The sequence below is a fragment of the Ambystoma mexicanum genome, chromosome 2q (assembly GCF_040938575.1).
Source record: "Ambystoma mexicanum isolate Mex_15411 chromosome 2q, UKY_AmexF1_1, whole genome shotgun sequence".
Classification (NCBI taxonomy): domain Eukaryota; kingdom Metazoa; phylum Chordata; class Amphibia; order Caudata; family Ambystomatidae; genus Ambystoma; species Ambystoma mexicanum.
Genome location: NC_090924.1, coordinates 59020680 through 59044847, shown reverse-complemented (window position 1 = coordinate 59044847; position 24168 = coordinate 59020680). Strand labels below are relative to the sequence as shown.

The window sequence follows — 24168 nt, the reverse complement described above, 5'->3', positions numbered from 1 at the left end:
GTCCCCGCGTGTGTGGCAAATGAGTCCCCGAGGTGGGACGGGGCCGCGTAGCACAGGCCACACGGGGCCCAACCAGAAGGCTGGAACACAGAGGCTCGGTGTCCCGCTGGCTATTCGTTGTGCCTCTGCACTTCACCGGCGCTGTCTTCTCCTCCCCGTGACAGGCTCCCTCCTAGGTGTGCCGCCGAAGCTCCTGGAGCCCTCGCAGAGCTCAGCTGTGGCGGCTTCCCCCAGCGCGGCTCGCGGGATTGAGGGGGAGGGGCCGCGAAAACTTTCGGACTGCAGAGCTCGGCCCAGAAGTGTCGGTTCGGATCCAGAGTTGGACCCAGTGGAGGACCGCAGGTTCACACGGCCACTACTGGGGGTCATATGGCTGGTGGGACCCTTGCTCCTTCTCTCCTCTGCAAATTACCCGGGGCTTGGTACGGAGCTCATGGCTCAGGCAGCCATCTTGCCTGCGCCCCCTGGTGGCCTCCCCACAAACTGTTTTTAAATTACCAAGATAAGTGTATTAAACCTTAGTTGTCAATGACAATTCTTGTATCCAATGGCATTTTTGCCAGGACAAATGCTAACTAGACACTGCACAATATTGAACGACTTTTATGCGACTCTTACTAGAGAATTGCAAGACTAAACTGATATAACAATGATACATTGAAGTTACGAGAATATAGGGTACAACCATGAAATAGTAGTGGCCTAACTGACATCACAACCAGACTATACTTACTCGTTACTTGGATTACGAGGGCAAACTGTTGTGCGAAGTTCGTGCATAAGCACCAGCAAAATCCTCAACACGGACCGTGTGAGGCAGGCTGCCGTGACGTCTGGCAGCTCGGTAACGCATTGCGGCTGTGGATCGCCTTGCGATATGTAGGACAAACATCCAGAGTTTTCTTGGCAGCAGCAGTTCTCCTCCTCGGTTGGCATTGGAGTGCACTGATTGCAGGTACACCAGGTGGAAATACTGTCCATGCGAGCAGTCCCAGGCTCTTTGTCTGTTGAAATGTCCGCCCAACTGTCATCCAAAGCCCCATCGTTTACGCAGCTTTCTCTTTCCAGTAATTCCTCCTCGGAATACTCGGGCTCATACAGGTAGGGCATTATTGTTGCCATAGTGTGGTAAACAAACGAAAATAATTTATACCGGTGGCACTGGTATCTGTTCACACGGGCTACAAGCAATGAAGGTAGCTGACCAGAGCACAGAAACGAGTCACAGAATACTCAAAGAAATACAGTGAGGGGAATGGAATAGAAAATCTGCTGTTGTGTGTTGTGAAACGGTCTGTTTATACTCATCGAGGAAAGAGGCTTCCTGCCGTTTCCATGGCGACACGTCATTAGCTGAAGCGCAGAGAATGTTGACACGAGACGTGCTTTGGCGTTGTGAAATGGGCGGTACGCGTCTTGTGATGTTAGGCTCAGGGGCGGGGATATGATTTAGTGCCGCAAACGCAGGTCACCCAGGGCGATGCGGCAAGTGATAAGATTATCACAAGATGGCCACGCCCTGCTGTCTGATTTCGCTTGAGGTCAAGGGACGAAAACTCGGCTAAGGTGCATAGGAAATGTTTGTATGATCGATCAACTTATGGTTAAAAACACATGCCGAACCATAGGGACAATAGTATTTGCTGCCCGAACCATTCCTTTAATCTTGCGAGGTGTGTGACTCTGAACCTATTAACCGTGCCGCTTGGCTGAATCCGGAGAAAGGCGAAAGGGCCTGTGAATGCCAGAGTGATTCAGGCGCCCACGCATCAGCTTAAATAAACAGACATAAAATGAAGTCTTCCAGGAGCAACAAATGACCAGGCGTGCGGGACACCAGCTCACCTGCTATGCAGCCAGCTTTCCCTGTGATGCAGAGTCTCCGACTCCATCATAGGGCAGGCAGCCTGCAGTGCAGCCATGGGCTGGCCAGGGCACTGTGGACCACCACGGCACGTACGCACACATACGGGCAGGCCTGGCAGGGGTGGCTTAGTGATCCTCACTGGGAACAGGCAGCCAGCGGCTTGTTTCTGGGTTGCGCGCACAGATGGATCATTTGCTACTGTAGCAAATGTGCGCTGCACGCCTGCCTGCCCTTGTGTCGGCTCCAGATAGACTGGGTTTAGGAGCCCTGGGCGCATTTGCAAAATGGTGAGATTTTCAGCACCTGAAGGTAGACGGCTGGACCAACCGCTGTTGCCTGGCCCTGGGATTATTACACCCTTTGTTTTGCAAAACGGATGGGATCATCACAGCCAGGCAGCAAGGGAGGAAGGGCTGCCTGCAACCAGCGCCTGCAGCAGGGACCCGCCACAGGCTCTCTCCTGTGTCCTTATTGCACAGTACACGTGCATGCATCACATTGCACAGCATTTTTTTTTGCTTTTTTTTTTTTTTTTTTTTTTACATGCTTTGGTAATTCATCAAGTTCATCACAGCAGTAGTTTAGTGGAGCACCGCCAGACAAGGCCCAGCGGACTGGCAACCCCCTGTACCCTACTGGCTCCGCCACTGGTTATTTTGCTATAAATTGTCCACTTCCTTGAGACTAGGATACCCAAACACGTTTTTATGCGTTCTTTCACAATTATAACTTTATCTTATGAAGTTAGCTCTATCCAAGTAGATTCCCAATGTTCATTCGTTTTGATACAATTTGTAAGAGAATCTGGATTGCCTGAAACGTGGTGGGATTGCATGCATTTTGCCCTTTAAGGGTGTGGGTGTGGCTATGCACTTTTTAGAGGGCGGGTCATGGGAATGTGGGCAAAGCACAGAGGACCCCTAAACCCACTGTAAAAAGACATTAGCTACTGCACTATGTAAAAATGACGCTACCGTGTTTATCCCATTCTTTTACGTCACTGCATGTTCTTCGCTGCTCCCCCACACCCACGACCAGGCTCTCATATCCACTACTGTAATTCCATTGATGTATTAAACACCGAATTTGGATGAAGTACTTTGGTTCCTATTCTGAACAGAATTTTCAATATAAAAACGTTCATAATAAGAAAGGGTACTTCTGACTAGCAGAACCCACTCCGAATGAAAATTAAGCTCGGATGTCTGCTGGTCCTAAGCGAGAGGGTTGTTTACATGCGCCATCTGTGAGCAGAGGATCTATGTCACAATACCATTTCAAGATGGCCGCCACACTCAATTCACGCTGTATTGCACCTGTGACTCGCGCACGCGAAGTTTTCTGTCTGGCAACGAGTCTGCGCACTGTCCTGTGCCCGGCAGTCATGGCGGCTCGGTGTTCCTCACGCTGGCTGTCGGTCACAGTGTCCCGTGGCCTCTTGGGTCGTGTCCTGCAGCCTCGTAGGGAGCAGGGAAGGTGCCTGCGACCGCTCTCTGGCCTCACAGCCCGGAGGCAGATAGGTGAGGGTATCAATGGTGAGTTCAGCTGAAGGGTCTTTGCTTGACAGGTACCTGCGGGGGGAGGGACAGGGGGGGGATTCGTTCATCAAGAGGTGGCATTAGGGAGAGTCACCTACTGGGGCTAATAATGCACGTCTCATTTCAGAATAAATTGAATAGAATGTTCACACGTTCTTTTCAAGAGTTGACTTTGAGCCCCAATATGTTGGGACGATTAAAGGGTATGAAAACTCTGAATATCTCCCCTTGTGGGGTTGTGGATGAGTTTTTGCCAGCCCAACGTGCGAGAAATGTTCCCTTTATGTATCTAATAAGGATAGCGGGGATGTCTTGCAGTTTCGTCTCTAGTAATCAATATTGGGACCCGCAAGTTGGGTGGCACAAATAGAACGGGGGACGAAAAATAAAGAAGCGAGTAGTTATAAGTGCAAGGCACATACTAAGCAAATATGTGGCATTGATGTGTGTGGGGCGGAAGTAACTGAGTGCTGGTATAGTTCTATGTGGTTTGTGGCATTGGGACTTGAGTATGTTTTCTTTAGTTTGTGCTTGTAGATAAATCTTTTAGACGACAACGCTGATAGAGCATAGTATGTGTGAGAGCTCAAGATGTAGAAGGCTGTTCCATTAGATCTGAGCTGCTCGCCAAGGTCGTGTTGTTGGGATGGTGCTGGCAGGCATACATCCGTGTGTATTAGTTTAAAGTTGCTAGTATATTGAAAGGTTGGTGAGGTGGTTTGGGCTCCAGAGGAGTCCGGGATCGAAACTCAGATTTGATAAGCAGGAGCGAAGAGAAACTCCTGGGTATCCCACATTAACCAGTGACAAGGTGCTACCATTGGGAACTAGGACATACTGTTCTGCAAATCTAACTATCTTTAAGGTGCAAAAAACGTTCAATATGCCCGTTATTTATGATCCCTTATGCTTTAAATGTTGTATTGATGTGTCCTAATATTTATTTATAGACTCCCCTCTATCCCCGCGGCGTCAGTTAAATCCCACTAACGTGGGTCGGAGCTGGCACAGCAGGGTCTCCTTTTTCTTCTGTTTTTTTTTTGTCTCCACCCCACCCCTTTTCAATCTCATGGAAGTGGAGGACACCCCCTGAAGCCCATAATCAGTTTTTGTTTCCCATGCCGAGTGCTCATTTGGCATTTTTATTTGATTTTCTTTTGCCCCAAATGGTTCTGGATTCCTTTTATTACGAATTACGGGTGTGTATTGTGTGATGGGGGAAGGTTAGGGAGACTGACCGAGCTGGGTTCCGATCTTCAAGTTATTCTTGGTTCATTTGTTGTGCACAGGTGATTTGCACCGGTCCTACTAGGCCTTGTGAAATTCGGATCCTGAAAGTGCAGGCAGAGACGAAGAGGAAGAAGTGCAGGGGGACCCAGGGACGGGCAAGTGCTCAGGGAAGGAGTCGTCAGGGGGTGAGGGGTGAACAAGACTTGGTAGGCTCGTTGGGGCAGGGTGCGCGAGAGCAACTGCTGGTAGGAGGTCTGGGGGAAGACTGGTCAAAGGAGGGCCTGGCCACAGTAAGGCTCATGAGGGATGCAGGCAACCAGACATGGAGTGTAAAAGATGTTTTGGCTGTATTATTGTAGTATAGTGGTATATTTGGTACTTCGTGGTATTGTGGTGAGCCTAACTACAGAGTACTGCCTGATAATTGTTTATACAGGAATTTCTAACGGTAAGCAAATACTGAACTTGATACACTCTCTAAACAATTAACTTATACCCTTAGTAGTTTCTTATGTACAGTACCACTTTATGACCTTTTGACTTGCATCTCAGAATATATTTACCATGTAAATGAAACACAAACATTCATTCAGAGCCTCTCAGAGTAACACAAGTTACAGTGACTAACTTTGCTTTTCTATTTTACCACACACTCTGCATATCTCTGTATGCCAACCCAACAAAGCTGAGCACCGAATAAGTACACTGACGCTAATTCATCTTTTTCGTCGTTATTCTGTATCAAAAGTTAGAAAAATGCAAGCTACACAGAATGACATGTGCATCCACGTTCTATTTCAAACATAAACTAATCCTTTCCTGCAATGGGTTTCAAAACATTCTATTTGCGAGTTCTGCCAACATTGGCCTTGTACTTCACAACAAAACTTGGCAGAACATGGGTTTCTGTCACATCTGAGTTTTTTCATAACATAACTTGGAGAACATGAACACATTTATACATAAACGTTTAAAATGTCATTGTGCAGCAACTGTTTTACCCACTCGACACTATCTTGTCAATCTTAAATTGCAATGGCCGAGGTCTCCTTCAATAAACTCACTAGTAAGTGGGCTTAACAATCATTTATTTAAACATAGACACGGCTTTCGCGAAAGGGTTGACTCCAACACACCACCAGAAGGGTAGTGCCCAAGTGAGCTACTAACGTTACAGACTTGGGGCTTTTTATAACAAAAACTAACATGGAGTCATATGGCCGACAATACCGGATACTCTTACATAATTGCATTTCCTGCCTGAAACAATTTTGTGCTGTTTTCCCAGCCCTTGCAGAAAGGAGTACAAAGAACAGGAGGGGACTGTTTTTACATACATTCAAGGAAGGAGCAAATGTCAAAGATTTGTTTTCACATATATTGCAGGAAGGAGCAAATAGGCCGGACACTCTGGGGTCTATGTGCCACAGGTGGTCAAAACATGTTCAGGATGCAGCTGCAAAGTTGACATGGGGACCACATAAGCTAGCTGTCTCATCAATTTCAGGATCCAGTGGAAATATACTGTGCTCAGCTTTTTGTTTGGCTGAGGCTATATTAATAATATGATCACAAATCATTCACACATCTGCTTGCTCCTCACATTAACTGAACTCACAAAGGACAACTTCTTCTAAATGTGTCCTAAAACTGCTTGTGACCCCAATCTAGTTGTCGGACACTGGAACTCTTTATCTGGTCCTTTCCCTTTTCACCTGGAATGAACCTTCTACCAAGCGTTTTGTTTTGTGGAGGCAAATGAAATGGCAGTCTTACACAATGGATTTTATATTAACAAACAACCCTTTTGCTTCTGCAAGACACAACTTCAATAGGGCCATACCTGCTCGTCATCGAGGGATATAGCACTCGAATCAGTTATTGTCAGAAACATCCATCTTATGTAATCCTTCCACGGTTGTATACGAATTGTTCGAACTACAATTGTTCGATTTACAATTGACCTTTGCACAATTGACCGAAGTGTGAAGGTCAATTGTTACATATATGCAGGGGGAAAACCCTGGCAACCCACCATTTTACATATATGTATATATACGGTCAATTGTGCAAAGGTCAATTCGGACCCTTGACTTTCGGTCAATTCGAACAATTGTGTTCGAACAATTTGGGTAATACCCCTTCCACGTGTATTATTCCACTGGTCAGCATTGCATTCGTAGGTTTAGGTGCTCCCATCAGTTTCTTACAACCGTCACCTATGAGTGATGCACATAAGGGGAAGCATTTTATATAGCAGCAGTAGGCAGCTATCGCTCCTCCAATAGCCAAAATAGGAACAAGGATTTTCCAACCCCAGGATTTTACGAATTCCCACAACCATGATTCACCATTTTCATCCCCAATGTCATAATTTATTTGAGCTGCGATCTTATGCATCTCATCAATGCTCTTAAAGATATCGGTACTGTATTCAGTTATCAGGGTGCAGCATGATGTCCCAATTCTTTTACAAGCCCCTCCTACTTCTGCTAACGTTGTCTAATACCAGACAGTTTTGTAATGCGACCATCCGGATTGCTTTCATTTCAATAGTAATATTGGTAAGTACGCTACTGGTTACATTAAGTTCCCCTTCCACCTATCTACCCAGGTACCTAATGTCTCGGGAGTTCATCATTATTCCTGCTGGCAGTGACAAACCCTTTATAAAGTCGATGAATTCCTGCCAGCTAGTATCCTCATCATTAAAAACCTCTTTTCCTTTGTAATTTCCAATATTTGCTATGACCTTCTTTGTTTTTCGTTTTGAGTTCACTCCCTCCAAAGGTTTATAATGTAAACCCAATAATAGATAACCGATGGTACATCTGCCCGTCCAATAGTGAGGTAATTAAAGAAAGACTTCCTTTCCGCAAACAAATATCGCCCCCTTTCAAGGCAAGAGAGGAGCTGTAATTCTGTTTATATCTACTGGGATCTGACAGTTGTGCTGGCCCATAAAATGGTTGTCATGGGTTTGGTTTCATTGATGACAGAACGGGGGCCTTTCGAACTATATTAGCTACATTGATCGGAGGGGGAATCTTCTTTCTCCCACCCAATTGCAGTACTTGGAATAGGCGGGGCTGTCGTTTCCCCTGCAGGAAGTGGATCTATTCAAATACAGGGTCGGGTTAGTTGTCAGGGTAAAGCTACGCAATAGGAGAGCTCGCAAGGGTACACATGTATCATCCACGTGTATTGCATACCACTTGGGTCTGCTGTTATGGCTGTGGGGAACATACGTGCATATGTAACAATTGGTCCTATTTAATATCTGGTTTTCTATCATTGATCCACTTCAGGATACTTTTCTTTGGGTGCATTTTCTGATGCTCTTGAATCCACATGGGGAATAGTCACTGGTTCTGGGGTCGGGGTTGTGTTGTGCTAGGCAATAGATTATGAGCAGCATAAATATCATTATGTTCAAGATACCCTTGCAGACTCTGCTAAGTATACACACGATAAACATGATCATTTTCTCCTTTTGGAGTACATGCATACCTGTCAACCCGTTGGCGTCTCTGCTCCCCGTTGGCGTCTCTGCTCCCCGTTGGCGTCTCTGCTCCCCGCTGGCGTCTCTGCTCTCTATCATCATTCTCAAGGATTTGCTCACTATTATCCATATTTAACAACCTACTTGGGTCCCTCGCACAGAGCTAATTTCGAGTGGCTGAGTTCCAGAACTTGGCTGTCAAAAGTAATTTAATATACAATTATTTACACACAATGTCCGATTAACCTAACAGTGCCGTCCATTTATGCGCTATATCGCAAGGGTTGCACAGTGTAACCCGTCCTGCCACCTCTTCCGGCACCTTCCTGGACTCGTCTCGGTGAGGCTACCTCCTTACCCTTGAGGGGCCGTCAAGGCCATTTCATCTGTATTTTCAATGATCCTGGTTTGTTCTGACCCTTTACCAAGTCCGTTTCTCAGCCAGGTGTCAAGGGTTCAAACACAGACAATCAATGCTGTTTCCTAGGGCGTAGGTTGTACCTTGAAGTGTCCTAAATTGGCTGGCTTAGTTGTAAAACGGTCCGTGTTCTTGGTGGGGGGTGGAATATCTGAGGTGGTGGTCGCTTAATGTGGTTCGCGTGTATCAAAGTTTTATGACCGTTCATCTTTACTGCTGTCTGCATTGCTAAAAGGACCAGATAAGGTCCCTTCCACCGGACCTGCAAGCAGTTGGTGCGATCAAAGCTTTTGATTAGAACATACTCTCCTGGCTTGACTGAGTGGCCCGCTGTCTCTAGGACTGCTGGAGCTGATTCCTTCTCCTGTTGATGGATAATAGACAGTTTATGTGCGAGTTCAGCACAGTATTCCTTCAACAATGGCTGTTCAATATTTCCAATAGCTTTGGGCTTCGGTATGGACCAGGTACTTGGAGTTTGAACTTGCCATTGGGGTTTGATACGATCATACGAGAGACACTAGTAAACTGCGTACTAATGGTTGCACTAGGGTAGGGGATCTCTATATGGAAGGAAAGCTTCTGCCATTTGAACAGGGGAGACCAGTTATTTCATGGGGATCCTTCTTGGGCTATGCTCGGCTGGTATAAAGGTTGGCAGATTTGTGGGCGACGACTCAGAGGAACCAGAAACAAACCCCTTGTTACAGCAGGTGCTGGACTTGGGTGGGAGTAGAGGAGCGATTACCACTTTCTACAGTAGAATTGGTGAACAGAAACAGAGACCTGCGTTGGGGATCAAAGAGAAGCAGGAGAGAGATATGGGGCATGACATTACTGATGTTCAGTAGTCTTGCATCTGAGAACTGAGAGTATTCATGACTCTGTTTAGGCTGCATGCGATCACCCCGCAACACCCACACTGTTGCCCAAGATGCGGGGAAGCAACAGCACAATTCTGCCATATGATTTGGGATTGCCGGGTGATCAAAACATATTGGGGGGGGAGGTGATGGGAAAACTGAATTTGTGGACTCACAGTACATATGAGTACCCTAGAGATGCTTGTGGGGATTGGTACTGGGTGGGAAACTAGCAAAGACGAGGAAGACAATAGTGAAATTCTTGCTCATACTAGTTAATCGCAGGATAGCAATATCTTGGAAACACCCGGCAGGCCCCACGGTGCAATCCTGGGCTGGAGATGCACAGCAATGCGGGGTGTGGGGGGGTGGCTGAGGCAGAGATCTTGAGGGAGAGGAGAGAATCGGACAAGGGGGTGGGGGATTGGACTGGGGACACCTGCTTAATGAACTGATGTCCACACCAGACTTATGCCTGCCCCGAAAGGGGCAGCCCGAGAAAGCATGAAACTTGAGGGGAATTGTTGGGTAGGGAGGGTGGGGGGATGAGAAGGAATTGTCTGGGATATTTGATTAAGTAAATGTCTAGTCAATATAGGTCCTGATGCGAAAGGTTGTTCAGAGGATATGTTACAGCAAACTGTTGGTTATCTTCCATGGATAACACTTGTAAGAAAAATTCAAAATAAAAAATAAAAGGCGAGTATCTCCAGGGAGGGTGTCTGAAACCTTTTGTAGGGCTAAATCAAGGATGCATATTGGCACAAGTTCTTTTCAACACATATTGGTGCCATTGACACTGTGGGTGAACAACACCTTCCCCGTCAAACTGGGTAATCTAAAACTGAACTGGTTGGCCTTCGCGGATGACCAGGTCTTTTTTGACAAGACACTTATTGATCTCCAGCGAAAGCTGAACTTAATACGCATGCAACAACAATTTACTTGTAAATGGTAAAAAATCAACATTTTTACAACAAAGACAAAACCCAAGACTATGAAATTGGTAAACAAAGGCTGGACGGAGTACTCGCTCTCTCCGATATACCTGGCCTACAATCTAGTAAACAGCATTTCATTGGTAGTTTGGAAGGAATCTGTGAAGAACAAGGCACAGCCTTTAACTGCTCAACTTAAATCCTTACATCAACGGCGCTGTACATTTTCCCATGCTTCCTTTTGATCAGATTTGATCTTGCCAAGATCAAACCTATGTATACAATAGGGCGGCCTCAGGGCGGGGGAAGGGTCTGTGACAAAACAGGGATCTGATAATGTATTAAACACAACAAGAATCACAGACTACCCCCTCCTCCTGTATATTTTAGCTTAAGACCAAATGTCACTCATATATGTCGATAGTACGCTTGAGGATTTGGTTCTTGAAAAACATCATAAAGGCATATATGGAGGTGGTGTAACTGCACCTGGCCCCACACACACTTCTTTTTGAGAAGACTGACCCAGTGTCTAGTGGAAACAGGAAGAGACTGTCGTAGGCTGGAGAGCATCAACAAGAGATTTCCTTCCCTGTCAAGCCTACATAACAAGGTTATCTGGCCAACATTTGGCTTTGAAGACTAACGACCATTGGAAGAACAAAAAACTATTTGTCCTGATGAAGGCCGTCTAGAAATCAGTACGGAAACCTTATCCAGGATGGGGTTATCCTTGGAGTAAAAGGCTGAAACGCAAAACGTTGACACAACACTATTAGTACATCCTTTTGGGGAGATAACCGATAGGGGTAATGGACACTAACCACCCCACAGAGATTAGAAGAGGTATATAAGAGTGCTATGAAGGACAGCAGAAGGTTCTATACACAATAGTATAACGTCTGTATGGAAATACACTGTCCAGGAGTATAAGGGAATGGAAGTCGTTTTTTTTCTGCTTCTACTCTTTGACAATAGATGCTCGTGAAACTACTTGAACATCTGTAGCTTGTTTGCCAAAACATTGTTGTACTAACCCTTAATTGAATAAATAAAAGTATGTATTTCACTATCCATTTTATGTGATGTATGTTTTTTTAGAAAATATACTCTCCACACAGGAGGGATTGATGCGATTTAATAAATAAGATAAGTAGTTTGGTATGAAAAAACAATCATGCCTTGGGACCTATAAATGGAAGTGTCTGCATATATGAGCTACACTTGGTCTTAAGCTAAAAGATACAGGAGGAGGGGGTAGTCTGTGATTCTTGTTGTGTCTAATACAAGATCATCCTGTGTACAGCTTGGACATGACCACGGCAGACGTTTGTCCATACCTGAACATTATCCAGGACGGGATCTGTAAAGAAACTTTGGGTCTTGCAAAATCCATCCCGAATTCAGTATTGAGACATGAACGGGGGTTAACGTTCTAGCACAAGCGCCACTTGTGGAGGCAATTGTCTAGTTACTCCAACATCGTGACTTCCCAGTCCTCCCACCCCCTTTAAATAATTGTTTATACATCTATATGAAAATGATAGTGGATAGATCAGTAGCATCTATTAACTTCTTTTTTTTTTGTAAATTGGTTTTATTGTTTTTCAAACCTAGAGAATGCAGTTTTCATTACAAAGAATACAGAATAACTGAACTGCTTTACATTTGCACATACTTAACTAACCACAACTTGACACCCTCCCTCCACCCTGCAGCCCTTGAAGCGACAGTTGGTCTAAGGTAAATTTTACAGTCCGGTGAAGGAGTTCATAGGCAAAAGAATTTTTGGAACAGTGGCATTTGCATAAGACATTTCAAAATTAACATTAGAGCAGTAGGCAGATCATTGCAGTGGCGCTTTGGCTATATCATGTTGCACACTCAACTTTGTGCGATATACTTGGCTCGGGACTCGGGCCATTCGTTGTCAATGGAAGTGCGGTCACCATGAATGGCTGCTGTTAGCTTGTCCATGTTGAAGATATTACGGGAGACGTTGATCCACTCAGCTTTAGTTGGTAAATTAATTCTTTCCCACACAGTTGTAAGGCAGGCCCTCGCAGCAAGCAAGAGCCCATGCGTCATTATGGGCAATTTGGTTGGTTGTTCTTCTGTTTCGACCAAACCAAATAGGATCAAGAGTGGGTGCTTCTCCCTTTCCTCTCCTTCAACCTCTTTTATCCAACTGAGTACTTAGTCCCAATATGCCTATTCCTTTGTTTGGTCTCCATATGGCCCATATGGTCCCGAGGATGGGGTGGTTTTTGATGCTATTTCGTAATTGGGGCCCAGGTACCCATAACCATTCCCCCACAATAAAAGGACGGAGATAGTAGTTGTCTAAGCCTATCCATTGGGGGTCTTTTTGTTGTCTGATGTGTGAGATTAGTACTCTCAGTTGTGCTGCTCTATAGTACAGCTCTGTCTGGGAGACCCACCCCGCCCTCGTCTTTCGGGAGGTGAAGTAAGGCAGCAGGGACCCTGGGTTTTTTGTTTTGCCATAGGAAGGTATGTAGGACTTTTTTGGTGGTTATAAAGAAGTCCCTGGGGAGTTGTATGGGGAGCATCTGAAATAGGTAGAGTAACTTTGGTAGGATTACCATTTTAATGGTGTTCAGTCGGCCCATCCACGAGATGGTGAGCCTTGTCCACCGTTCAATGTCTTTTTGTATTGTGCTTAGCATCGGGGGGAAGTTGGCTTCAAACAGGTCACCCAGGTTACGAGTCACATTGATGCCCAGATATTGCATTGTAGTGAGGCTAACCTCCATCCCTAGGGGTGTAAATCGCTCAACCTCTGAGTCCCTACTCTTGTCTAGCGGGAGGAGGACCGATTTCTCTGTGTTGATTTTCAGGCCCGCCAATTATTTCCATGACCGCAGGTATCGAGCTCAGGGGGTTTGTTGTATGCAGGAGGATATCGTCAGCATATAGGCCTAGCTTGTATTCCTGGTCCCCTACTGTAATTCCTCCCACCCTTTTATCAAGTCTAAGCTTCTGTGCCAGTGGTTCAAGAGACAACACAAACAGTATAGCAGATAATGGGCAGCCTTGCCTGGTGCCTCTCTCTAATGGGAACCACCTTGAGTAGCCACCGTTCACCGCCACAGAGGTCCGGGGAGCTGAATATATTGCCTTAATGGCGCGGCGTAGTTTGGGGCCAAGACCTATCCACACTAGAACTCTTCCTAGGAACTCCCAATCGACTCTGTTGAAGGCCTTTTTGGCATCAAGCGACAGGAGGGTGGGGTCGTCATTCTTTCCCTGTGCAGCGTTTATCAAGTGTAACGTCTTCCTCATCGTGTCAGCTCTCTGCCTCCCCGCAACAAAGCCGACTTGGTCCGTGTGTATTAATTTCGGCAAATGCGTTTCTAATCTGGCCGCTATCACTCTTGCATATATCTTGGCATCTATGTTAAGGAGTGATATGGGGCGATATGACCCACAGTATTTGGGGTCTCTGCCTTCTTTTGGGATGACCGTTAGAAGGGCCTGAGCAAAGGACGGGGGTGCCTCCCCTGTTTCGAAGATGTGGTTGAATAGAGTCACCAGGAAGGGGCTAAGGAACGCAGCGAACGTCTTGTAGAAGCCAGGGGTGAACCCATCGTCCCCGGGCGCCTTTCCTGACTTGAGACGTTTAATGGCATCAGCCACCTCCTCCTCAGTGACCGGAGTGTCAAGAGCTTCCGCCTCCGGGCGTGTAAGCGCCGGGAGATCTGCCTCTTTGAGATAGGCATCTACACTCCCCGGTGGGGGAGGAGGGTCGCAAGTATATAAATCTTCATAAAAGAAGGCAAATGCCTCTCGTATGCCCTCTGGGAAGGATTCTGTTGTATCCACGAGAGTGCCATCTGTCCTCTCTATCACGTCTACCCATCTTTCTGCCCTTTGCGCACAGAGACTTGCCGCAAGAAGGGCATCGGCCTTGTCTCCTTTTTCATAGTAATTTTGTTTCAGGTATAAGGTCTGGGTCACCTTGTTCATCTCAAGGGCTTTTAGCTCCTCCCGTAATGCCTTAGCTTCCGCAAGGTGTGTAGCTCTACGTCGAGGAGATGTCTGGGCTAGACTCTCTGCTTCGCCTAATTTCTTTCTAACGTTAGCCTCCAGCAAGGTGCGTTCCGTCTTTTTCCTCGCCCCCTCCCTGATTAGGATCCCACGCCACGTGGCCTTTGCCGCTTCCCAGACATTCACTTTCGCGACTTCACCCGTATCATTGGTCATGAAGAACTGTTTGATTTCATTTTACAATTCCTCCCTGAAAACCACATCCGACCACAACGTTTCGTTGCACCTCCACTTAGTGTTGCGATGGGCAAGGCCATCCCAGTCTAGTTCCATGACATAACCATGTCATGGTCAGACCATGCAATGGGATGTATGTCTGCGGTCTGGAGTATTCTCATCAGGTCTTCGAGAGGAACAGATAGTCTATTCTTGTGAGCGTGTCATGAGGGGTGGATCGAAAGGTAAATCCTTTGTCCATTGGATGTAAGTGACGCCAACTGTCCGAGAGACCGTACAGGGCAAGCGTCGTTTTAATTTCTGCATGTTCCTGCGACCGGGGAGGTTGGGAGACATTGTGTGCGGTTTGCCTATCCATGGCACTGTACATCCATGTGTTGAAGTCGCCCCCAAGAATAGTATGACCTTGCGATTTATTAAACAGCCATTCGGTCGTTTTAAGGAGGAATCTTTTTTGGCCTTTATTGGGCGCATAAATTGTGGCAAGGGTCACGACTGTGTTCTGAATGGATCCCACTATTAACATGGCCCTACCCTCCGTGTCAGACCAGGAATTTAGGATCTTCATGTGGAGATTCTTCCGGACCAGGATCCCCACCCCGGCTTTCTTGAGGACACCCAAACTCCAATATGTATGCCCCACCAGACCACTGGGGATCCCCTTCTCGCTACCCTTCTGATATTTCATCTCTTGTAAGAAAATAATATCAATGTTCGACCTCTTAAATTCCCTCGCTACCAGCGAGCGTTTAGTGGGGGAATTCAAGCCTTTTACATTGAGTGTGCATATGCGTAGCTTGTGATGTCTAGATGTTGCTGCCATTGCAATGTGTGAGGTAGCCCCATAAATGTGCCTGCCTCAATGTCTCTGCTCTAAGCGCGTGCCATATGCCTATTCCTACACAAGTATGCCGGTTCCTATGTGGCCTTATGGGGGCCGCTGACCATCTTTGTCGCTCAACCTTCAACAGTATTAAGTGTACCTTTCTCTTCTCATTTTCGTATTCATCCGTTCCACCTGACCTTTCCAGTCGCATTTGCCCCCTCCCTCCCACCCCCTAAACCATACGGCGTCCGATCCGGCTGGGTTATGTTCACCCAATCGTCTTCGGACCACCAACGGGAACCGCACCTCAGACGGTCCCAACTCCCCCACTGCATAGGTAAACATGTTAACGTACTGAACTGCATTTCAACAATAGGATCTCAGTCATTTGCGCCCGATATTCGGCCCCCGGTAAAACTTTGTAAGGGCCCTCCTTCATTTTCATACCTGTTCACACCACCTCCTACGTGCTACCCTTTCTCGGGCCTCACACAGACCTCTGCTTCCTCCGTCTACTTTAGGGTCCACTTAAACGCATCGAGTGACATCGGCTTAGTGTACCCTCATCCCAGGTTGCTTTGCAAGCACCTCTTCCGCATCAGGTGAGGTGGTGTGAGGACAACGATTCCACCCTCCCCCGTTGCTACCCAATGGGTGTCCATCCGACGTTCTCCAGGGTCTCTAGTTAGCCTAATGTCCGTCGTCAGGTGCACCCGTGGAAAGAGAAACGGGTAAAAGAACAAAGTGGGTTCAATGTTCAGTGTCCAGGGAGGCGTTCATCCGTCTATATTTCCTGGAGCCCTGCATCTTCTTTCTCCGTGGATCTTTGGTGTGCCATTCCTTTGCCTCCGGCCTGTTTCCGCTCTGTGACGGTTCCTCCTCTTGGGTACCCAGTAGGTCAAATATGCAGCACCTAATATCCTTTTCTGAGACTAGTTTGATGGCATTACTTTACCATTCAAAGGAGAGCGAGAAGGGATACCCCCAACGGTATTGGACCCCTTTTTCTTTCAGCATTTTGGTGAGTGGTTGGCACTTTCTCCGCATTGCTAGTGTGAGGGAGGATAGGTCTTGATATATGGAGACATGTACCTGGCCCAACGCGACTTGTGGAGTGTTTCTGGCCTTGTCCAGGACCCTGGCCTTGTCTGCGTAATAATGGAATCCGGCAAGCACCGATCGTGGGCCTCCTGGTTTTACCCCAGCCCTGTGCACACGTTCAATTTTGGGCTCATCAATTGAGTCATCATTGAAAAGCGACTTCATTATGTTATGCAATGTTCTTTTCAGGTCTCGCCTTCATTCTCCGGAATTCCGAAGATGCGTATGTTACTGCGCCGCTCCCTATTTTCCAAGTCATCAGTTTTTTTTTTTTTTTTTTTTTAGGCGAAATTCCTCTTCCCTAGCTTCGAGTCCGGCAAGTCGCACGTCCATCTGGGTCTCCAGGGTGTTCAGCGAGGTCTGGTTGTGCTCAACTTCCTCAAGCCTGTCCTCCATCTTGTCCATTCTTTGAGTTATTTTATCTATCTTGCCGCCGATGTCAGCTCTCATACTCCGCATTTCGTTGAGGATATCGGCGATGTCCGCTTTGGTGGAGGCTGCCTCGGGGCCCGGTGACGACATAGTGGCGACTCCGGGTGCGCAGTAGCCGTGTTGCGAGGGTGAGAACTGGTATGCCGCCAGTCTCTCCTTGGCGTTCATAAGTTGGGTTTGGCGGTGTTTGGGCAGGAGATCCCACCAAGGGTACAGTCAAAGGGTGGAAATCGGGGCTTGTCCCTGGTTCCACAGCCACCCGACTGAATATGGTTCAAGGTTGACGGATGCCCTCTGGAAGAGGAGTCTGGGCAGTTGAGGAGGGCAGGGTGCGTGCTGCTCCTTGGTTCATCGGGGGGCACCCTTTTAACCGTGTTGAGGTCCAGTGGAGGCAGGCCTCGTTATGGACATTGGCTCTGAGAAGGGCACACGCCCCGCAGGACGCGGGGGCCCAGCTCTCAGTGTGGTCTTGGGTGTAGGCCCAGGCAAGATGGCGTGGGGGAGATCTCCTGACCAGTAGCTTTTAAATTGAGGTTCAGGCCTCGGAAGGGGTAAAAGATTGGTAGTTGTGCAGAGGAGGGCACACGCCCCATAGATGGGGGCCCAACCCTCTGTACTGTCCTCACTTCGGGCGCAAGTACTTCGCCCCGATTTCTGTGGCTTTCTGTGGCGTCTAAGTCTCCCAGGGCACTGCGCTTGTCCTACGGAGCAGCTGGGCGTAGGCTGCGTTCGATATACACAGCGGCCCGCGTGTCTGGCCTTGATGTGGGGGCCCTCTTGAGGCCTTGTGCCGCCTATAGCAGTGGCCCGGTTACGGTGGGCGGTTCTCATCTGCACCTCAAACGCTATCTTCGGCCCCGGGCCCTTGATGAGGAGAGTGCCGGGGGGGACTAGGGAGGACCCCTGGCCAGGCGAAGCGCTGCTGCGTGCTCTGAGGGGGGTTGGGGGGAGGTCACTTACCCTCTCCACAGTTTCATTTCGCTCATGGCCCGGAGCTGCTCGGGTAGCTGCGCGGGTAGTGCGGCCACACTCTCCCGCCCCAGAAGGTCGCTCGCCTCGCAGGCGAAGCGGGACAGGTGGAATGGCTGCGGCCGCCGAGGGTTCGCAGTCGGCTCGTGGAGGGAGCCGGGTTCCTCGATGTGGCGCGTAGTCACGTCCCGCTTTCCGGCTGCTGCGTGTGCGGCGGAGAGGGGCCTTGCTGTCGGATGGACTTTACTCCGGGATGGGAAGTCCGTTTTTCACCCAGACTTCGCTCAGCGGGTTGGGTGCCACTTCGGGTGGCATGAGCAGCAGTTACTTCTCCACGGCGGGGTCAAAAGCGGGGGCTCAAAGCGCTTTTGGGACCCGAGGGTGCGGAGCTCACACGGCGGTGCTCATCGTCTGTGCGCCCCCTGGTGGCCACCGATGGTATTAACTTCTTTAAAATAACTTTGACCAATACCCTGGATGACATCTGTTCTTCAGAAGTTGAATTTATAAATCGCCCTGCCACCACTAAATTTAAGATTTTTAAGGCTGACTTGTGTGAGACGATCAAGCAACTTAGTAAATATTTCACCTATACAGAGTATGCCAAGGTCCCTATTAAAAAAGGGAATCTTCCGAAATACCTTCAACTATTATTTATTTTTTTGTAACTAGGCACGCTCCATGTTCTTTCGCCTCAACCAGTTGCCCCCCTCTTGAATGCATTGGCCACTAGAACATGCATTGACTTCGGCCTCTGGGTTGTCGTGTCTGTAAATGTTTGCCGGCTACCTTAGAAAAACTCCAAGACACCTGGTTATCTCTTGCCCCACCTTGAGTAATACCAATAGTAGACATTTCAAAGAAATGGCTTCGACAAGTTTTTTTCCTCAGGGGGACATGTTTTGGTCACGCCTTAAGTGGGGTGGAAATACTTAACTAATACTCGTCTTGTTGCAATTTCTCAGAGGTTTTTGAGACGATCAATTCTGCTTGTTGAAGTGGATTCTTGTTCTAATCCATTTTCAGTCTGTGGTTTTTAGCAATGTATGTAATCTAACTGTTTGTTTTTGTTTCTACATTTTGTGTAATGTTCATTGTTTTCCACGTACACTGTTTGAAAAAATGTGAAGGGTTTCTTGTAAACCGTAACACATAATTCAAAAAAATGAAAAAGCTAGGTAAGTACCTGAAGCCAAAGTGATAACTGGTTTACCATATCAGATCTGTCATGCACTAATTTGAAATGTCTTTATTCTTCCCTCTGGGTTATACATGCGATAGTCGCTTCAAATTGGTCATTCTTTGATGAAGGCATGCAGCTTGTTTTTATGCATCTTGTGCATACACGCAATAGACAGCATTCCTTTAACGAGAAGACATCACTCATAGTATGCACTCAGCAAGATACGGTGTGCTTTTAACTTAAAAAGACATCACTTCAGGTTCAGCTTCAAATTTATATGTAGTTAGTGATGGTATTTAGCAGAAAACACGTGTTCAACTTCAAATAATATGCATTCTTTTTAACAGGTAAAAATATCGACCATAGCTGCAGAGTACAGATGGGGAAATGGGGCACCTACCCTCTAAGTTCTTTAGAAATGTGGACAGGAAACTCAGTTTACCTCTAGAGAGGTTTTCAGTTTCTGGCTGTACATCCTAAATGAGACTGAATGCAGTGTGACTGGAGACAAAACACTATTTGCTGTAAAGTCATGTACGTGAACTGCACTGTTAATGCAGCGTTTTTGACCACATATCCATTTCTGATGTTGAATTCTTTTGAAGGTAGAGAAATGCATCCGAGCTACCAAGGTAGTTCAGCATGTTGAATAACTGTTACTGCAATGTACTATGTTTATAGCTGGAATTAGGCCTTACTTTTTTTGCAATTCCTTATAAAAGAAATAGATGCTGTAAAATGCACAGTTCAGCCAGTGGATGGATTGGGCTGATTGCTTGCTCATAATCGGGTTTAGGCCTGGGGACATTTCTGCCCCCATGGTGATAATCAAATGTTGGCACCTATTAATCAACAGCTCGAATTCCTAACGGCCATTGATTCAAAAGTTAGACAAGCAAATGGCATCTTTAGTAGTATACTGTGTGCTAAAACTTAGGGGCACAAACATCAGAGGGTATTTGTCAGGGTAGACAGACAAAAAGCTGAAAGCACTTTAAAGTAACTGGTGGGTTTAGTTTAAGAAGCATGTTTCACTTTGGACATTTCCTTTTTGTTGTTTTTCTGAAATTGTAAGATGCACCCTTAGAAAACAGTGTGCCCAGGATGTGGGAGCCAGCTTTTACACAGGTGGCTGTTAAGATGGATTTCTGAACTCTGACCTGGAGGGGCAGAGGTTAGGAGGCCAGCCTAGTTTCTTGGAACAGGGTAACCTCTGGACAAGCCAGGCCAATCAGGGTAGCGATGGCAGCGGTCAAGACTAAGTCTCAAGAGGGGTGAGGGTGACGGAAAGACCTCAATGAGCACACAAAGCAAGGACACTTACAAATTACTCCAGACAGGTGTTATATTAAAAATATAGACCCATTTATTACAAAGCCTTTGTAACACCGACCATAGTAAACCAACACAATATAAATACAAGACCGAGGGGGTCTAAGGAGTTAGGCGCACGTAATATGTAGACCACCTAAATGGGGAGGAAAACAGGCAGTGTAAGTAATCATTAGACCCAGTTTGACATCTGAAATTCACCTAACTAGGAGGAAGTCCGAGCCCTATGAAGAGAAGAGCCTTATGCTCAAAAGTACCTGCACGCGCTGGTGACAGTGGACAAAAGAGGGCCTCTTCGAGGATATCAGGCAGTTCAGGAAGGTGAATGAAGCAATGCAGAAGTCCCCACTAGTCAAGCAAGGCCTCCACCTGTCGGCAGAGGCAGGGTGAGGCTGTGGGATAGAGTTGCTATTTCGCAACAGCGGTAGAAAAGAAATGGGCTCCTGCGTGAGGGGCCACCGGTTGGGGTATGAACTACTCACCGGTCCCCGACGCAGGCAGACCCAGACTTCTCCAGTTCAGTTCAGTTCACGTTGCTGGCAGGTTCAGCTGCTATGATAAGGACGTCTTGACACCATGTAGATTCTGCATAGCAGGATGCAGGGTCGAGGGTGTCCCAAATGCAGCGGACGTGCACAGGTTGTTACCACAGCAGGGCAACACAGCAACCGCTTTTACTTTGGTCCGGGCGCACTCGTCTCCCTTCAGACGTGGGAATGCCAAGTGTATGAATTCGATGTGAGGGTGCCGTGGACACAGAGTAAGCAGTAGACCAAGTTTCGAGGGCTTCCCCCGAAACGTTGACGGAGCAAAGCGTCCTGCGTAAGCTGGACAGCCCACTGGTTGGCCCAGGGACACTTCCGAAGAGGCTTACTTGCAGGGTTTGATGAAGGTACCGGGAATAGTTGACCCCACTATTCCAATGGGTCGAAGCGCCTTCGCAGACCTTCTAGGACGATCAGATGCAGAGGGGCCTCGCAGGACGACAGTGGCTCAGGGTGCCAAACCTTCAGCAGGTCACCAGCGGTTCCTCGACTCAGCTTCTTGTTGCAGGATACTTGGCTCCTTATCCCTTGTTCAGTGTGAACTCAGGAGATCGACATGGTAGTGGTGTTTTCAGCATCCTCTTATCCAAAGTTCCCTTCGCGCCAAAACGGAGAGGGCCCAATGGGAGATCTGCTCACAAACACACCATACATGGACCTATCACGGACCACGGTGGTCCCAGGCATTCAGGACACCCAGGATGTGTATTGGGAACAGACATCCCAGCCCACATCCTGGAGGCACACACAAGGCATGCAGAAGCCCGCGAAAGCGTTTTGTTTCGCAGGAAAGTGCATGACCAAATAAGGAATGCCCTGGGGGAAGGTGAAGGGGCAAGACGGTCAGCGGACAGGACAAAGAACCTCGCGGCATGGCCATTTTGGAGCCAGGCCACACATTTGTGCCAAACACGGTAAGCGAGGATAACATGGCGAAAAAGGGTTCAAAACACAAGAGAAACGATGGCTGCCACCAGTCCCGTCCGTGACGCACTTGCACAGTTCATAATAAGTCCAGCGAGAGTTTCTAGGGCCTTTGGAATGACTAGAAACCCAAGAGCGCGCTAATGTAAGTTAGGGTGCACTCTTGTTTCATGTTGCACAAAAGCTGCAACATGAGGAAAGGACTAAGGGAAACCAAGTCTCCCAGTACTGACTGTCTTAAGGGCATGTCAGTTTCCCCATAAGAATTGAGCGAAAGCCCAGAGGAGTGCGGCAGAAGGCTGCGCTTCTCTGGCAAAGTCTAGATCAGGGTGTAAAACAACAGCAAAAGTTTGGGGGTTGCCACATGGAGGGAAAATTACATACAATTATGAAATCTTTCCTAACAGTGGCCCCACCTCAGTGATATTCATGGCCCACCTATTCCTTTTAAATATCAAACTTGAACTTGCAGCCACCATGAGCTCCACTAATCCACCACTTGGGACTATTTGAGAAAGCCTTGCTGCTCCAAAATTCAGAGACTAATGGAAACAAATCCTTTTATTTTTCTGCACAATTTACCAAACAAACTGCCTACAATGCATTGTGATTTACAATCCTTCCTTCCAGACCTGCTTCCATCCTTACCAAGCACACTCGCAACATCCTACATCCACTCACATACCTTCAACACACCTTCATTCCGCTTCAAACATCCTTCTACACGACATCTGAATTCGCCAATAGGAGCTGAACAACAATTGACCTCCGTGTAGGCAACCAAAGGTAAGTAAATGGGGAAAAAAAGCTACATGCCCTCAACCACTAGCCGGAAAGCCTGTGATGCTCGGTCATGCAGACCATCCTCCAAAAACTGAGCAGTAGAACCACATGAAGAATCTACCACACACTTTCTGCCAACAGCTACACATATGTATTCAAAAGCCCCACACTAGGGGCATACTTCCAGTATTGCACTTCCCTATTGGACCACGTGCAAGCCGAACACAGCAACACTTCCACAACGGCATCTGCGTCCTTGGCACTAAGCACTCAATACACACTACAGTGCAAGGCTCTAAAATTGGTGTATTAGTACATGCTACTCACACATCCCAAACTCCACCTACATCCAGAATTCCAACCACTAAATACACTACAATGCAAGGCTCCAAAGCTGCTACTCGAGGACTATTGCGAACACTCCACTACATTAAAACTACTCACTTGTGAATTGCCCAGTAAACCAGTGCTAACACTCGGTTGTATTGGCATTCCTACTCGAGTTGTCCAATAAATTCTCTCAAACATTGGTGATGCCCAGTAAAATGTATGCAATACATGAATTACATATATGCCACTAACCAGTACATGCTACCAATCCTTAACATCTGGAAAACATTAGTGCCTCCAACATTTTTCATGACACCCGTACACTTTCACCTCCTGCTCCCTTCCTATACCCTTTACATAGCATCCCCAAAACATTTTTTTCTAATTCATAATTGGAGTATTTTTAGTAGTTTCTTCCTGTTGTACACAACTAGGTCAAACATATCCATGGAGCCATGTGGGTTAAAGCAGGGGCACAAGGTCCTACTTGTCTGTTTCCTATTTTTTGTTTAGAGTATCTTTACTCCCTGTATTTATTTTTGGGAGCACTTGTCTATTTTTACTGAGTAGAAGTGGTCGATACATCCCTTTTCTGTTAGGGCTGGTTAATGCCTAACAATGAAAACCTCAATACAATATTAACTTCACACCAGGCCAAACACAAACTTGATCTTCTTAATCCTAATTTATATACACCCTAAAAGTCTTTGTTGCTAATTTATGCAACACCACACCATAACAAATGTTGCACAGAACTACTTCTCTGCTGGTTTATTGCTCTGCTCCTGTTAAGCATGTGTACCTATGCACATCCAGGACATTGTCATTCACAGTGCTTATCTCTGCTACAACACGGGAAACGTAAGGCAACTGAACGATTCGGTGCAACCCCCCTCCTTTCACGCTTCACCATGACTGTGTAGACTAGCGTTCCAATACTGCAAAGTCCTTTTTTCTTTTCTGCTTGCGTGATTCCAAATGGATCTGGTACGTATGCTCGTCCATTACAGATCTCCTCTTCCGCTCCTCCTTTGTAAAATGCTGCCACATGCTCACTGTGCATGTTGCTTTAGGCAATCACTTCCTGCTGTGTTGCTTCCTTGGCTTGCTTTCCGTAGCATAGGATGTCCTTATTGCTACTG

At 47.0% G+C, this 24168-nt stretch overlaps 1 protein-coding gene across 4 annotated transcripts in view; it reads left to right on the top strand.

The window, feature by feature from the left end:
* Positions 1-3129: 3129 nt before the first annotated feature.
* DNAJA3 (DnaJ heat shock protein family (Hsp40) member A3) overlaps positions 3130-24168 on the top strand; it is a 743272-nt gene continuing 722233 nt past the window's right edge. The window contains exon 1 of one of the 4 annotated variants that reach the window (XM_069646819.1): positions 3130-3402. In XM_069646819.1, the coding sequence (XP_069502920.1) occupies positions 3150-3402 (253 nt within the window). In that variant the 5' untranslated portion in view covers positions 3130-3149. The remainder of the gene's footprint in view (positions 3403-24168) is intronic. The other 3 variants (XM_069646822.1, XM_069646821.1, XM_069646820.1) reach the window with 3 other exon arrangements.